Consider the following 16,086-nt stretch of genomic DNA (forward strand, 5'->3'; position numbering starts at 1 on the left):
GGGGAGCAACTAAGCCCATGCACCACAACTACTGAGCCTGCGCTTTAGAGCCTGCGAGCCACAACTACGGAGCCCACGCGCCACAACTAGTGAAGCCCACGTGCCTAGAGCCCATGCTCCGCCACAGAGAAGCCACTGCAATGAGAAGCCCGCGCACCACAACGAAGAGTAGCCCCCGCTCGCCACATCTAGAGAAAGCCTGCGCGCAGCAATGAAGACCCAACACAGCCATAAATAAATTAATTAATTAATTAATTAATTTAAAAAACTCAATCTCTTAAAAAAAGAAAAAGAAACACTTTGGTAAAAGGAAGAGGAAAACAAAGTAGTAGCTAGGAGGGTCCCTATAGAATTGATAGAAAAAGTTCTGTATTTTTAAAATAGAAGAAACTTGGAAGTATTTGAGAGTATAGTAAGAGATTAGAAGCATAGGAAGCAGAGGGCATATCTAACAGCATCTTGGATAAGCTCTGAGGAAACTCTACCTCAGTCAGAATTCTACCCAAGTAGACTGAAAGGTTATCACATAACTTTTAAACATAACTCTAATAAATAAAAATTCAAATGAATTATATAGGACAATATCCTTAAAGCAAACATACTGCTTCTACTAAAAGCAAACAGGAATAATTCTTCTTAGCACTTTGTCTACTCTAACATACTGCAGACAAAGACTATCTTTTTCTGGTTAGCCCATTTAGGTGAACTTTATAAAATGTTACTCATTCTCCTTATAGTACTAAATTCTTTATAGCAAGGTAGGAAAAAAGACAGTTCATCAAATACAATATATCAAATTACTTAAGCAAAAGAAAATAAAGTCTAATAAATTCTCACCTATATAATAATTTACACTGGGTGAGTAAGAGGAAAAGCATGTTTTATAGGCTGATTCTAGTTACAACAATGAAATACCAGCATAACTACAATTTCAAAATCAAAGAAACTTTACATTTTTAATACTATTCAGCTATGAAGAAATATTTTCAGTTTGATTCAATTTCATCCAATCACACTTCATTAGCAAAGCTTCTAGATTTTAAAGTATTTTCCAAAATTGCCTCAAAAGCAAGCAGATGCTTATCTCAAATTACCCTCAGTCTAATGCAGAATCTTTACTATTACTGTCACCTTAACTGTCTCAAAGATGTTTCGGTCAGTTATGAAATTAAAAACATGTATGGTACTCAAGGACTAGAAATTAGAGTATACACATATGACTGCTGAATAAAAGAACGGTGATAATTGTTAAGTAGAAACTCTGTTTTACTAACATGAATATGCTAATTAAAAATGACTAGTCCCTCTCCCACTTCCTTCCCAACCCAAAAGTTTTACAACCTTATTGATTGCCTACTTTTTAAAAATCTAAGACCAAAAATAGCTCTGAGAGGAGGGAGTTTTCCTACTCATCTTTGTGTTTCCCTGGGGGTCATTTTGCTCACACTGGATCACTTCATAAAAAGCAGATACCCAATGAAGTCTTATTGTTGTAAGAATAACTAAAACTATATCACAACACTTTAACATTAAAAATAGATGTATAATGCCATATATAACTATTTAAGTATCTTAAAGGCACATTTGGTACAAGAGCAAAGACTGTAACACTGTCTAGAACCACTACTCACCCAAGCCATGAACGGTGTTGTAGTCTATGTCTGTTCCATATACATATGCACCAAAATGAGCAGATGCTATCAGAAGGCCACCTGAAAAAAATCACACAATTGTGATCTGTTAACCAGAAAGTCCCAGACTCTTATTTCTTCCCCTATTTAATCTGATCCAAATTCTTACAAACCAGCTGTAGGCAGAGTACCCTAGAATGACACTGGTTCTGGCCATATTTAGTAGGCTTCAGAACCGAAAAAACAAACGCCTAAGCTGTGCTCATCACACTGGTCACAAAGCAGGGAATTAATATATGCCCTGGCATTATTACTTTAGACAGCACTACTTTGGGAAAATTATCCTTTTCTTGGTCAAAATAATGTGTATTTAAACATTTTCATCTTATTTTGAGAAGTCTATACAAAAGCATCTTGCTCCTTTCTTACAATGAACATACAAGGCTGCTACACAAAGAGCTGCCAATAAATAAGTCTGACAATTGGGCTTAATTCTCACTCAAGTCAGAGTTTCAAATAACTTAAAGAGGGCATAATTAATATATAAGAGATTAATTCTTAAAAAATTAAAATATGAGGACAACAAATAGTTACTCCTATTGTCAGTGAGGTAATTATCTGATTTTAAACTGTAGATACAAATTTCTGAATAACTGTTATCAGACATACACAAAAATAGTTAATACAATGAATTTTCTGTTTACTTAGTGCTGTGAACAAAGAAAGAACAGATGTCCTAACACGATTTGACTAGACTAAGTAATTTGGTAGGTGTGACCAGTTCACATATGAAGGAACATCCTTATAAAGATTAAAAATTAATGAAATCCTTTAAACTAAAAGGTATAATATTTTTAAATTGTTTAAGAATAAAAATTCACAAAGTTAAATATCTTAATAATTGTTCTTTTCAATGAACTTCACTTTTTTAATTATCCAAATTAAAAATGTTCTTAGTACTTGGGTAAGTCCTAATAGCTATACTGCAGAACTATCTGTCAGCCAAACTGAAATCAGAAGTATACAGAAAAATATTCTTAGCCTATGCACAAACTTGGATATGGGGAAATAACTAGGGCTCTTTCCATTATATCCTTTTGAAATGTAATCTCTAAAATTAAGATGGGTAGTGCCTCCAGAGGGTCAAGGTCTATAAATGAATGTGTTCCTTCCATAGCCATTTAAAACATAGTTTGGTAACATGTACTTAAAAATACTTTGCTCAATGAAAAATATTATAACTACTACCTAATGGAGCCATGAATAAGAGAAATGGAAGACTAAAAGTACAGCAGAAACCAAAACCTAGGTTCCCTCATACTAACTACAAAAAGCATTTGTTTGAGGAGGTAAGGTTAAGTAAGCCCTCATAATTCTTAGCCTATAAATGGAACAGTCCATATTTAGGAAAGGTACTATATTTAGTAATGACTTGAAATACAAAAATCACTTCACCCATATTAGAGGAATTACTACAATTCTGCCAATTAAGGCAGATACTCACCTAGAAGAACTAGTTGTCAAGGGGAACAGAAAAGCTTTCCTGTGTTCCTTAAACAGAACCTTATCCATTTGGTTAGAGTGAGTTTTGAGAAGACCCAATTTAGAGTACACTGCTGAAAGGAGATGAATAATCTGTTAGACTACATCTGTTAGTTAACTTTGTGCCCTTTAAAAGCTTTTCAAGTTTCAAATAAAATCAATATAAATTAGCTTCTCTGAACTGGTCACTGGGTAATCACTGTTAATCATCTAGTTATTTTTTTAATTAAATTGAAGCATTTTCACGTTTAGTTATACCTCAGTTGGAGTTTCCCTGGAAGCTTTTTGGTGGAAGAAGGGGTGATAAAAAAGGAGGGGGTGAAGTGTTGAGGGGGCAGATAACATGACTCACCCGATTTCTTATTAGCTATCAAGTGTAAAAATACCACATATGTGATCTAGACTAGCAAATCAGTATTTTAATGTCTTATTACCTAAATAGTAACCAGTTTAAGGTTAGGGTAATATCTTACAGGTAAAAGGACACAATAACTGAATTATGATATAGAAACAAATTTATGAGTTTCATCTGTAGAGATTTAAGTGGAATGCCTTATAAAAATGTGAAAATGAGAACTGGGCTTTGGTTTTGCCAAAAGAAAAGGAAGAAAAATTGTAATACTATGTCCCCTATGTAATCCTTAATAAAAACAAACAAACAAAAACAACTCATAAATTAAACTAGCAGCTTAGGCAAAAGGATATTGCCAGAAAACAGAGATTATACCAAACTATGAGACTCAGGAAAAGGGGTCTACAAAGAGTTGTGGATAAAATGGGAAGCAGAGATTCTCACAAAGACCTACAGAGATCCATTATCTGTCTGCTAACTTTCTCTTTTCCTCCTCATAGTCTCCTCTCAGAGGTAGACAGTGGGCTTCTCAACACCTTGCTCCCATGTCTATCATCTGCAATGACAAAATTTCAAAGTTTTACTCCTTTCCTTAAACCTATGAGCCACTTGAAGGTAGAACAGGCAAGGAGTACACAGTAGTCTCCTGGGTATATTCTCAACTACTAAAGGAGTAGACTCATTTGAGAGAGGGGAAAGGGAAAAGCAATCAGAGCTGGGGCTGCAGAGCTACATCACTGCACCTACAGACATCAGCACACACTTGTGCCAATTATTTTCATTATGAACAAAGAATTAGAAGTTTACAATTTTAACCCTCAATTACCTTGCCTGCTGCCATAATTTGCCAGTAGTTGCAAATTATGAATATCTTGGAAATCAGCCAAAGAAGGAACTAGAAAATGAATTCATGGCCAAATTGTTCATCATCACCATTCAATATTAGCTATATCTAACATCTTTCACCAAAAAGGTATCTAAGTGCTTAACAAAATAATTAAAAAATGATCAACAGTATGGTTAATTGACTGTCTTCCATCCATCATACAATTTCCTAAGAATTTCATATACATATATTACCTCATTTAACCTCACAATATATTACTTATTACCATTTCACAAATGATGGAATTGAGGCCCAGACAAGTAAAGCATCTTGCTCAAAGTCATATAGTAACTGACAGAGTAAGGATTTAAAACTCACTCTCTTTGCTCTTATGGTACGCTATACTATATAACTTCCTTTAGGGTCAGCAGCAATTGAAGTAAATATTCATTAGCCTACTAATTAGATACACAAAGGTAAAATTTGTTATTAAACAAATTAAATTAAGTAAGGCTGCACACTCAGTTAATAAGAGTTGTATACAATTCACGAGTCTTGTATCACATCACAGGCAGGCCTGTGCCATTATAGGTATTCAACTTATGCATGCTGATCATTCCTTTAGCAATGTTCATATTAGAACAGCAGTACTTCCTAATTACTGACAGCTTACCCACGATATACATCTTCCCCCTTGAGAAAATGGAGATGTACAACTTAAAATAAATCTTACTATAATGAGAATCAATGTATTTGCTAAAATGGAAATGAAAGTGTGTTTCTGTAGCTCATAATGTCATTCTAGACAAGAGAACAGACTGTCTAAAAGGAAAAGGAAAGGTATTTAGGGAGGAAAAGATTATATCTCTCCTTTCAACTTCCCAGAAGCTTTCTAACCTACTCTATAACCTTGAGAACATCACAAGCCATAAGTAGTCTGTGGGTAAAGCCTTCAGGAAACTAATAAACATCTATTTTGTACCTTTAGAATGGAAAAGGGATATCATACATTTGAATTAAAACAAAAATACTAAAAAAGGAAAAGAATATCATCCACTACTTATGAAAAACTACGACCATGGAGGAGGGCACAACGCTACTTATTTCTCCAATCCTTCAGAAGGTACTACCCATCAAAGAGACAAAAGGTCCAGTAAAGAGGACAAACTGCTTAAGAACTGTGCCTATTCTCAATTATTAGCCATTACCAGTTATAAAACAAAAGCACCAAAAACTAGCTAAAGTCTTAAAGCTATGCTTAAACAACAAACACAAATTATGAAATGTATTTTAGCTGCATCTTTGCAAAGATCTTCCTCTTGCAATTTTCCATTAACTGTCCTACATATTGCAATTAATTTTCCATTAATTGTCCTATACAGTATAAACAGTCAAATGACCAAGATATGCTACCCACCCTAAGGAGCAGCCTTAAAGCAAATTAGGGGCAGGTCTGCTCACCCCTTACCACACTAAAAAGAGTCAACACCTTGACTGCTATGGAAGTTAGCATTTCATAATATGCCCAGCCTCGTCTACATCAAAGGAAGGAAATTTTACCCATACCGGTAACTATTTTTAAACTTTATGGTCTGGTCTATGTGTATGTGTGCATACTAAACACGTACATGTATGTATCTCAAAGAATCACTTCACAGGAAAAGGTTTTAGAAGTCCAAGAACAAGATTAAGAATTAATAGAGGGTTACCATTTGGAAAAAGATAAATTAAATCAGTTCCTCACGGCATACAAGAAAATAAACTCCAAATGCATTCGAGATCTAAAAGGAAAAAAATCAAAACTACTAAAGTACCAGAAAACAGAGCTGAATTCCTCTACAAATTGGATGTAGCGGGAAAGTTTTTGCCTGGCAAAAAAACAATTACATGCAAAGTCAAAACATAAAGGGCAAACTGGGAGAAAATATTTTACATATTTATATACATAAAACAGGAAAAAAGGGGGAGAGTGACTAAAATATAAAGTATTTTTTAAAATAAGGGGGGGGGGAATCAAAAAGTCTACAGAAAAATAGGCAAAAGATTTGGAGATAATTCCAAAAACGTTATAAAACTGGACCTTAAAATAGAAAAAGTGATTAGATTTCACTCGTAAGAGAAATACAAATGAACACTTCACTGAGATAACATTTTCACCCAACAAACTGGCAAATTTCAAAAGCCTGACAATATACTCCGCTGGTGAGGCTGTGAGGGAACAGGGGCTTATATATTGCTGGCGAGAAGGCAAGATGGTATAATGGAGAGTAATTTGGCCACATTTAACAAAACTACATACGCTTACATTCTTCAACCCAGCAATCCTAATTCTAGGAATTTACCCTGGAGCTATACTTCCAACACTGTGAAAGTATATATGTACAGATTATTCATTGCAAGCATTATTTGTAACTGTGAAATATGGGAAACTACCTATATCCAAGTTTAGGTGATTGTTTGACTAAATTACAGTACATAAACCCATGGAGTACAACTATAAAAAAGAACGAAGATAATCTCTATGAACTAAAGGAAGTGATTTCTAAGAAATACTAAGTGAAGTTAAGTGGAAAAAAAAAAAAGAAATCTGTACGGTTAGACCAGAATTTGTAGTATATGTGAAAACTCACAATTTCTAAAATATGTATATGTTTGGTTGACTCAAAATAAGGAACATTCTGGATAAAAAATAGAGGAGGGATAGTATTCTTCAAAATTGTAAGTTTTATAAAAGAAAAAGTAAGATTCTGGATATACTCCGCATCAAGGGATCAAAGAAATGTTAACAACAAAATACAATACCTGGAAATGAAAACAGATGGTATAAAGGGACATCAGTGGGTCAATTACCAAAAATGGAATACAAACACTAAACTACTGTATTAATAGTACATTTACTAACACTGAAAACTATACTGTGGTTATGTAAGAGAATATCCTTATTCTTTTTTTTTTTTTTGCGGTCCGCGGGCCTCTCACTGTTGTGGCCTCTCCCGCTGTGGAGCACAGGCTCCGAACGCGCAGGCTCAGCGGCCACGGCTCACGGGCCCAGCCGCTCCGTGGCATGTGGGATCTTCCCGGACCGGGGCACAAACCCGCGTCCCCTGCATCGGCAGGTGGACTCTCAACCACTGTGCCACCAGGGAAGCCCGAGAATATCCTTATTCTTAAGAAACATATTCCAAGTCTTTGAGAGGTAAAGGGATGTAATGGATGCAACTTACTTGTATATAAACATAATGAGAAAATAAATGATAAAGCAAATGATGCCAAATTTTAACAACAGTCTACTCTGGGTCAAGGATATGTATGTGTTCTTTCTTCTATTTTTAATCTTGTAACTTTTCTATCAGTTTGGCATTATTTCCTGTAAAGTTCAAAAAGTTGGGGAGGCACTCAGGATAATGAGGATAGGAAAGAAAGGAATAGGTATAGTAGTATGTTGGGGGTGGGATATATGAAGACAATGGTGGAATAGCAGAAGAGAGACTCACTAAGATTAATTCAACAACACAGGACATAATTCCACCAGTTAGAATCTCTTGACCTTGATTCTATTTGCTCCTAATGACATGGGATTGTATTCCTCAAGTTAGTTTATGGTACAATAGCTGGCTGGCAGATCCTAAGGCTGAGAGAGGCAGCATTATGATAGTAAAGAGCACGAGCTCTGGAGTTAGACTGCTTGAGTTTGAATCTCACGAGATTTCTACACTGTATAACCTTGACCAAGTCACTTAACCTCTGTCTCTGCCATAATCTCAGGAAGATTTTTTTAAGTATCTCAATTTCAGTAGTTGTAAGAATTAAATTAGATAGTAACATTAGAGTGCATAGCTAGTACCTGACATGTTTACTATTCAACAAATAGTAGCTACTGCATCACCACTGCTTACAAAGTTTCTGATGAGTTTCTAATGAGTTTCTGATGGGGAAAGACCACTACAGGGAGAAACTCCAACCACGCATAATTTGTTCCTAAACGATCTGAATCATAATGAATTTAGCCAGATGAACCTAAATGTGAGTACTCCCTAAGTATAGGCAAGATTAAAAAAAATGGGTTGAAGCAGGAAAATGTCTTCAGAGTCAGATGAAATAAACTTGGACTTTTAGGACTTCCACACAAAGTTAATTATGAGGACATCCAATCAAGTGCATACAGAACCCAGGTCATAGCCTCAGCAGCCAAGCTCTAGTCCATTGATACTTAGCCACTTTTCTTATTTTCAAACTTCACATATGAACCTCCACAAACCAAAGGCACATTTTTTTTCCATGTAAGTATATAATTATCAATTTTAAAAGATGAATACTTTTTAAAATTCTGTCACTCAAGTCTTTCTTCCCCCCAAGAGTTTTCCTTTTTTTTTTTTTAACTTAAGTATAGTAAGAGTTTTCCTATTTAAATAAACTATATAGCTTTACAACATTTCTACAATGTATGGTATACTCCCCTTAGTGGTTTACTTGGGGAAATAAACCCCACAAAATTCTTTCAGCATCCTCTTTGGAAGTGGCAAAAGTGTTAAATATTGGCTACTATACAAATACGTGGTTGTCTCTTATCTAATGATAAATAAAGGATTATTTTATCTTTTAGCAAAACTATTACTATGACCTTGACTAATATAAACAAGCAACATCTCTACACTAGTTTAACAATTAAATTAAAATACCTGTTCCAACAAATGGATCAAATACAATATCATTTTCTTTCACTTTTCCATGGTTGGCCATGATGAATGATAAACCAGCATCCATGCTTGTATTTCCAATAAAGTGTCTCTTTTTGACACTGTATGACTCAATAAGCTCTCTCTGCCCATCTGCAATCTAGATTAGAGATAATTTTCAATTTGTGTAAATGTACAGAACAGATTTAAGATAATTATTCACAATAAACCCATAGTATCTTGATAATGAGAACTTCTTTCCATTTACCACTGCTTCACATAAATATGTGATTAAGGCAGTTATGGACAAATACCTTTATTTCTTAGTGTGTTCCCATTTACTTTTGCTTTTCAAAGCAAATTTGAATTGAATTTGAATGCAATTATTCCAGGGCTTGGTGGTGAGCTCTAGCCACCTCTTTTTTTCTCCTAAATAACAATATTCTGTAACATAAGCCACAGCTTCCTGCCTCAGGGAAGTGGGCAGAACTGCTCTGCAGTAATTTCATTTCTCTTCAGAATGGAAACCTAGATCAGAGAGCTCCACAAATAAGAATCCTGCTATCACAGCACTCTGCCTTTTCTCTGCTTTATTAAAAAAGCAGTTCACACTTTCCGATGAGTCTTAAGACTTCCAGGTACATGACCTCCTACCTGGGCCCCATATCTAACAATCCTCTTGCATTTCATCAGAATCTCTGGAAAAACAAAACACACAACCACATATTTTCCACTGATTTTAATTCATACAGTAGTTCTGACTCTTCAGCTCCTTTAAAGTTTTACATATAGAGTCAAATACAAAGGCCTACCACTTAGAATTTTTTCTTTTTTTTCAATTTTTTATTGAAGTATAGTTGAATTACAATGTTAATTACCGCTGTACAGCAAAGTGACTCAGTTATACATATATATACATTCTTTTTCATATTCTTTTCCATTATAGTTTATCACAGGATATTGAATATAGTTCCCTGTGCCATACAGTAGGACCTTGTTGTTTATCCATTCTATATATACCAGTTTGTATCTGCTAATCCCAAACTCCCACTCCTACCCTCTCCCTCCCCTCTCCCCCTTGGCAACCACCAGTCTATTCTCTATGTCCCTGATTCTGTTTCTGTTTCATAGAATAGGTAAAAAGAACACTTGCTTACCCATCTACCAAAATAGATATTATGTGGATTCTCAGGGATGCAGTTTGGGTCCAAACCATAATCCTCCAAAATAGAGAATATATGTTGTGGCTTCTTTAAATTCACTTTTCCTTCAAATGGCAGAAATTCAAGGGCCTAAAAAATAAAAGTAATTCCAATGTCCTATAAAAATTTAAAAGAAAACATAGTGCTTATATAATAATACCAATCTTGTAAGTCTGGTATCAGCACTAAATAAGACAAAACATGAAAAGTACTTAGCACATAATGTGGTACAAAAGAAGCACTTAACATTGCGGATATTATATATCAACAGTGGCTATATTACATGAATCTCATAGGTTTTTGGTTTTTGCTAAATGCACTTACATCTATCCGTTTGATTTTTTCTTCTTGTGTCAACGTTTTATTAAATGTGTGAATCTTTATTTTATATGTAGAATCTGAATGCAGAAATGGAACCTAAAATAAGAGCAGATAAATTCTTTAAGCTTAGTAATTCTACAGTATCTACAGATATGCTTACAGAAAACCACATTTCACTACGCACCATCTTCTCCACAGGGTAGTTTCTCAAAGAACTATATAGCTCCTCTGGAGACTTTCCATGACCCCACAGTTCAAATATAGACCTAGGAAATAAATGATTGACATTAACCTCAGTAAAAAAAAAAAAAAAAAATGAGTTCATACAGTAATACGTAACAATTATTTCACTGGTTCTTTATGCTTGCTCCACTAAAACAATTATTGCCTATGTTTTCTAAGCTATAAATGAGAAATACGCATCCTGGAAACAAATATAGCTTAAGTCTAAATTAACACAGAAGTTGAACTTTACACAAATAAGGAGGATTTATAAGTCAAGATTTTTTGAAGTTTTCATCATAATCATTTCATCATTTTTAAAAAATTTTTATTGGAGTATAGTTGATTTACAATGTTGTGTTATCACTTCATCATTTTTTAACTAGAACACAAATGATTCCATAAAATGACTTGTGATTTTAGTGAAACAGTAAAAAAGGTGCAGGAAATTCAATCATTCCCACTGTCTTCTGAATAAAACAAAAGGAAAAACGACCAGATAAAAATGTTACCATTAATATTTAGCCATTATTTAATAACATTTAGTAATAATTACTTTTATGACTATTACAAAAACAAAATTCTTACTACAAAAAAATCTCAAGCGTCTATCAGGAACAAAAAATTAAGCAAAATTTCATTGTAATCAATGAAACAATTCTTAGAATTAGTTGTAATGGAACTTGATCTATATATTAGTACAATTTTGTGCATCTGAATTCAACTACTTTATGATTGTAAGTAATGCTGCCGTTAGGACTGAGTATACTATCTTCTGAAAATGAATTCCTCCTTTCCCTTGTAATGAATTATAGAAAGAGGGCCTCTACAGTAATACTACCCTTACTTAGCTAACTAAGAGCTAACAATATAACTCAAAGTACCAGGGACTGTTCTAAGGCCACTTAATATTAATTCACATATTCCTCACAGGAATCCTATTAGGTAGCTGCCAGTATCATCATCCATTTAACCAATGAGGAAACTGAGGCACAGAAAGATTAAATAACTCTCTCAGGTCATATAGCAATTGGTGAAGCTAAGATTCAAACCCAATCCATCTGACTCCAGAATCTATACACTGCTTCTCAGATATAAATATGCAAAAAGACAGGAACTCCAGGCCATTCAGGAAAGGCACAGACAATTCCATAAATCATAATTATCCCTAATGAACCATTATACAGTAATTTATAGGAACGAATGTTTGTAGTGATAACCTAGAATCAGTAAAAATGAAATAATACTCCCTATCCTCTTTTTCAGAAAGAATTTATATAACATTAATAAATTTATATTTAAATGGCAAAATAAAAATATTAGATATATAACATCATAAGCTTCAGTTATAATTGGAACACTGGAGTAACACCCTTTGTAATTTAGATTTCGGAATAAATGGTTTTCATATATATGACTGCACTATTATCCCTATTTTAGAGATTATAAAACTTACATGAATTGCCACATCTCGTGGGTGCTATATAAATAAGCATGGAGGTCAACTTACTAATATAATATCAATATGACCTAAAATATTTTACTGATTATAGCAGTAATAATGAAACCTTTCTGACAAATAAAAATGCTTTAAGAAACTATGCTTTGAGGGAAGAAGGGTAATAGAATGGGGAAAGATACACAAGGAGCACCAATGGTTCCTGTCATGGTTTATTTCTTTAAAAAAAAAAAAAAAAGCTGTGGCAAATATCTCAAAATGTTGAGATCTAACAAGGTAGGTACCTCGGTGTTTGTTATATATCACTGCTTGTGATATGCTCAAAATAGTCCATGTTAAAAATAAGTCAAATAAAATGAACTTTCAATCCCTATTCTACCACAAAAAAATCTGAATTTAAGTTAGCTTTGAATGCACTGTTCTAAAAGTCTATTAGCTCCAGAACAATTAATGCTACAATTAGAACTGTAAATTTTATCCTCTGAAAATGAATTCCCCCATTTCTATTAAATTTATAGAGATAAGGTCTCTGCAGTAATACTGTTCTTACTTAGTTATCACTTAAGGTATAACCTCAGCTATGCAAAATATACAGAGACTAAAAAGCAGCCAGGGACATTATTTCATAATGTTATACAACTATTACACAACTATTTATTGTACCATTACTCAAATATATTCATCAGAAGATATGAGCTTTGAAGGAAGTATACAAGTTCTGGTTCTCAAGTAGCTATTTTAAACCTATAAGCTTTATCTTTGGAATTCAAACACCTCTTAGAGCCATAAATTTTAATACACTAATGTAGAGTAATAATTATTCAAAGGATGTGTTTCTTAGTTCTGTTTCTGCTTTCTAGTCATTTTTATTGACTAAGACCCATCAACAAGCCTCAATTTACGAGATTAGATTTAGTACTGCAGCTAGTTTTCAATAGGATAAATCTAATATGGGGGTTGTAGTCTATTCAATAATATAGCAATGACATACTATGCTATAAAGTATTGCTAACCATGCTAACAAAACTAGATATATGTAAATTATTTGCACTGCATTATTAAATATTATAATTTCTAAGCAAAAAGAAGTTTTCAGAAATGTTTGGGGATGGGGGAGCATGTAAAAAAAAAAGCAATTCAAGGATAAGTTGTTCAGTTCTTAAAATGGTAGCTAAAAACGCAGTTTAATTTTCAAACCCAAAGATAGAATTTTCCAACAATAAAAAAAATGAAAGAAAGAAAAGAAATGAAAAAAGAACAGATACTAATGATAAAAGCTAGAAAACACTCAGGCAGGATAAATAAGGAAGACACCATTATATTAATCCATATCAAGATATGATAATCAGAGTTCCTCTAACAAATAAAACAGAAAACATACTTTATGGTAGTCCTCATTTTTGTCATCTTACACTTCACCAATCTGTTCATCTAACTAAAAACCATCTATAAGAAAAACATTTTTAGGTTTTCAATACTTTGGTTATAATTAAATGTGGCATTTATTCTATGTAATAACACAGCATTTACATCTTATACCATATGCTTGCTTAATGTAGAAGTTTAAAAAAATTATTCTAAAGCAAGCGTTTCTGCATTTCACCACTGAAATTCTCTCAACCTCAGTTTCAGCAGATAACTCTCCTCTGTTCTCCTACCACCATCCAGTGGCAAATACATGTAACTACAAGCTAAGCTGAGCTCCCCAAACAATCAACCCCCTTCTACCTTCTGCCAACATAAGCAAAAAGTAGGACAGAGTAGTTATGAGAAGTCTGGTTTACACTCATGCAGGAGGACACTATAAGTTTTTCTTACTTGGCACACACTGTCCGTTTCATTAAGTTTCTGGCAATATCTTCTGAGGGAATGCTAAGAATCCAAAAAGGAGACTGAAAGAAACAACAATATATGGTTTTATGGCCTCATATGCTTTCGTTTAAGAAGTCAATAAGGAGAGATTCCTATCTGCTACTTTTATGTAAGAATATTTGATTTGACACTAACCAAAATAAAAATTGCTCCAATAGATAAAAAATAAATAAATAAATAATTTTAATAGGTAACCTGTTAAGATAATACAGTACGGTATCAGAACACTTTTATAAATGACTGTATAAATGAAAACATCAGCAAATTTAAGGATATTTAAACTTCAGGTTAATTTTGTGTTTGCTCTTATATAGTTTGATCAAGAATTGATGAGTATTTTACCCCAAAATATAATTTCAGAATTTTTTATTGTTGCTAATTATTTCTTATAACACAGCTATTTTATTTTTAACTACTAAGTAATGTATTTCTTTGAATGATCCCTTTTTTTCTAGGTAGTTGTGGCCACCCGAGGGGGTGGGAAACATAGTTATTGTCTCTGCAATAACTATGATGGAAAACTATACAGTATATTATTAAATTATCATTTATTTTTATTATTTTATCTAAGGAAAAAAGTTCCAAGTGCATCAGCGGGTTTTAATACCCAAGATTATAGGCACTTCTGTGCTCCACCCAGATAACCACTTGCCAGAATGCAGCAAAATGTAGCAGGATCCTAACCTCAGTTTAACACCCTCACCCAATTATATCCACACTCTCCCTCTTTCCCTCCTCCCTCAATAAGTGAAATTCATTCAGGAGTACAAGTCCAACACCAGGGGACTTTCAAATTAAGTTCTCTCATCTTTTGTGAAAAGTCCTCCCTGCCACACCCAGCCTTTATTCCAATATTCACACTACCCTACAGAAAAATTCAAAATAATCCAAACAGGAAAAAAGATGGTCATCTCAGTATTATTTTTATTAGGAAAAATTTAAAAGCAACCTGAATGAAATGAAATCATTAGATAAATTATGGTAGAGCTAATCGATGGAAAATATTACACATCCCTGTTAGTAATGAAAGCTATGCAGAAATATGTGCCTACATTAATGCTATCAAATGAAAAAGAAATGCAGAAGTTCACTGGTAGCATTCCCACTGAGCGGAAAAAATGTATATGAAAAAAGACTAGAAGGCAGTATCCCCAAATTATAAGTCACGTCAAGGAAGAAGAATTGTGAATGATTTTTTCTTTTTCTATTTTCCAAACTCCTCTAATACACTGATAAACCATCAAATACAAAATATATAAATAAACTCACAATTTCACACATGCACAATTACAAATTTTAAAATGAGTACCAATATAAGCCTGAAATTCAGCTAAATTCTAAACTCTAATTATACCTCATCAATAGAAGACAGTCCTTTTTCCAATGAAGCAACAGATATAAATTATGGTATAACTGTTGAACTACAATTTAAAAACTAATAAAATAAGTGAATACTGGAAATAAATCTAACTTTCCAAAACCAAAATTTCTCCCAAATATCCTTTTTATTCAATTGCCCCTAAAAACAGACACAGGTAACCAAAAAAATATAAATTTAAGATTTTGAGCTCTTCTCTTTAAATTCAAGGTTCTATTTATAAGGATACTACATATGGTCTAATGAAAAATACAAATTCAACTTACCTTTCCATAAGTTTCCTGACTATTGGTGAACTGACCTCCAAAAAGTGAAAGCAGAGACTTTATTTCCTATATTGAAAATATCAGAGAGAGAATACATTTTAACACAGGGAACTTAAAGTCTATTAAGATGCAGTTATAACACACACACACAGACACACACACACACACACACACACACACACACACACACACACAAAGAGCAGATTATCTACTTAAGGTGTTTAAATGTCAATACCAGACAAATTACAACTCTGGGTTCTAAAAAAATTTTACAGTCACAATCATGGTAAGTAATTTCGGAGAAATTTTAGAAAAAAACAAAAAAGCGTTGTCAAAAAA

General features: G+C 33.5%; 1 protein-coding gene across 6 annotated transcripts in view; it reads right to left on the minus strand.

Annotated features, from left to right (window-relative positions):
- TRMT11 (tRNA methyltransferase 11 homolog) overlaps positions 1–16,086 on the minus strand; it is a 60,013-nt gene that overhangs the window by 31,452 nt on the left and 12,475 nt on the right. For 5 of the 6 annotated variants that reach the window (XR_010933702.1, XM_067702178.1, XM_067702182.1 and 2 more), the window contains exons 2-8: positions 15,748–15,813; positions 14,050–14,123; positions 10,735–10,816; positions 10,554–10,646; positions 10,185–10,319; positions 9,031–9,187; positions 1,632–1,712 (exon numbers count right to left, since the gene is read on the minus strand). Coding sequence is in view for 5 of the 6 variants with exons in the window: in XM_067702178.1 (XP_067558279.1) it covers positions 1,632–1,712; positions 9,031–9,187; positions 10,185–10,319; positions 10,554–10,646; positions 10,735–10,816; positions 14,050–14,123; positions 15,748–15,813 (688 nt within the window). In the remaining variant the exon portion in view is untranslated. The remainder of the gene's footprint in view (positions 1–1,631; positions 1,713–9,030; positions 9,188–10,184; positions 10,320–10,553; positions 10,647–10,734; positions 10,817–14,049; positions 14,124–15,747; positions 15,814–16,086) is intronic. The other variant, XM_067702179.1, reaches the window with a different exon arrangement.

Source organism: Pseudorca crassidens, chromosome 13 (assembly GCF_039906515.1).
Source record: "Pseudorca crassidens isolate mPseCra1 chromosome 13, mPseCra1.hap1, whole genome shotgun sequence".
Taxonomy (NCBI): Eukaryota; Metazoa; Chordata; class Mammalia; order Artiodactyla; family Delphinidae; genus Pseudorca; species Pseudorca crassidens.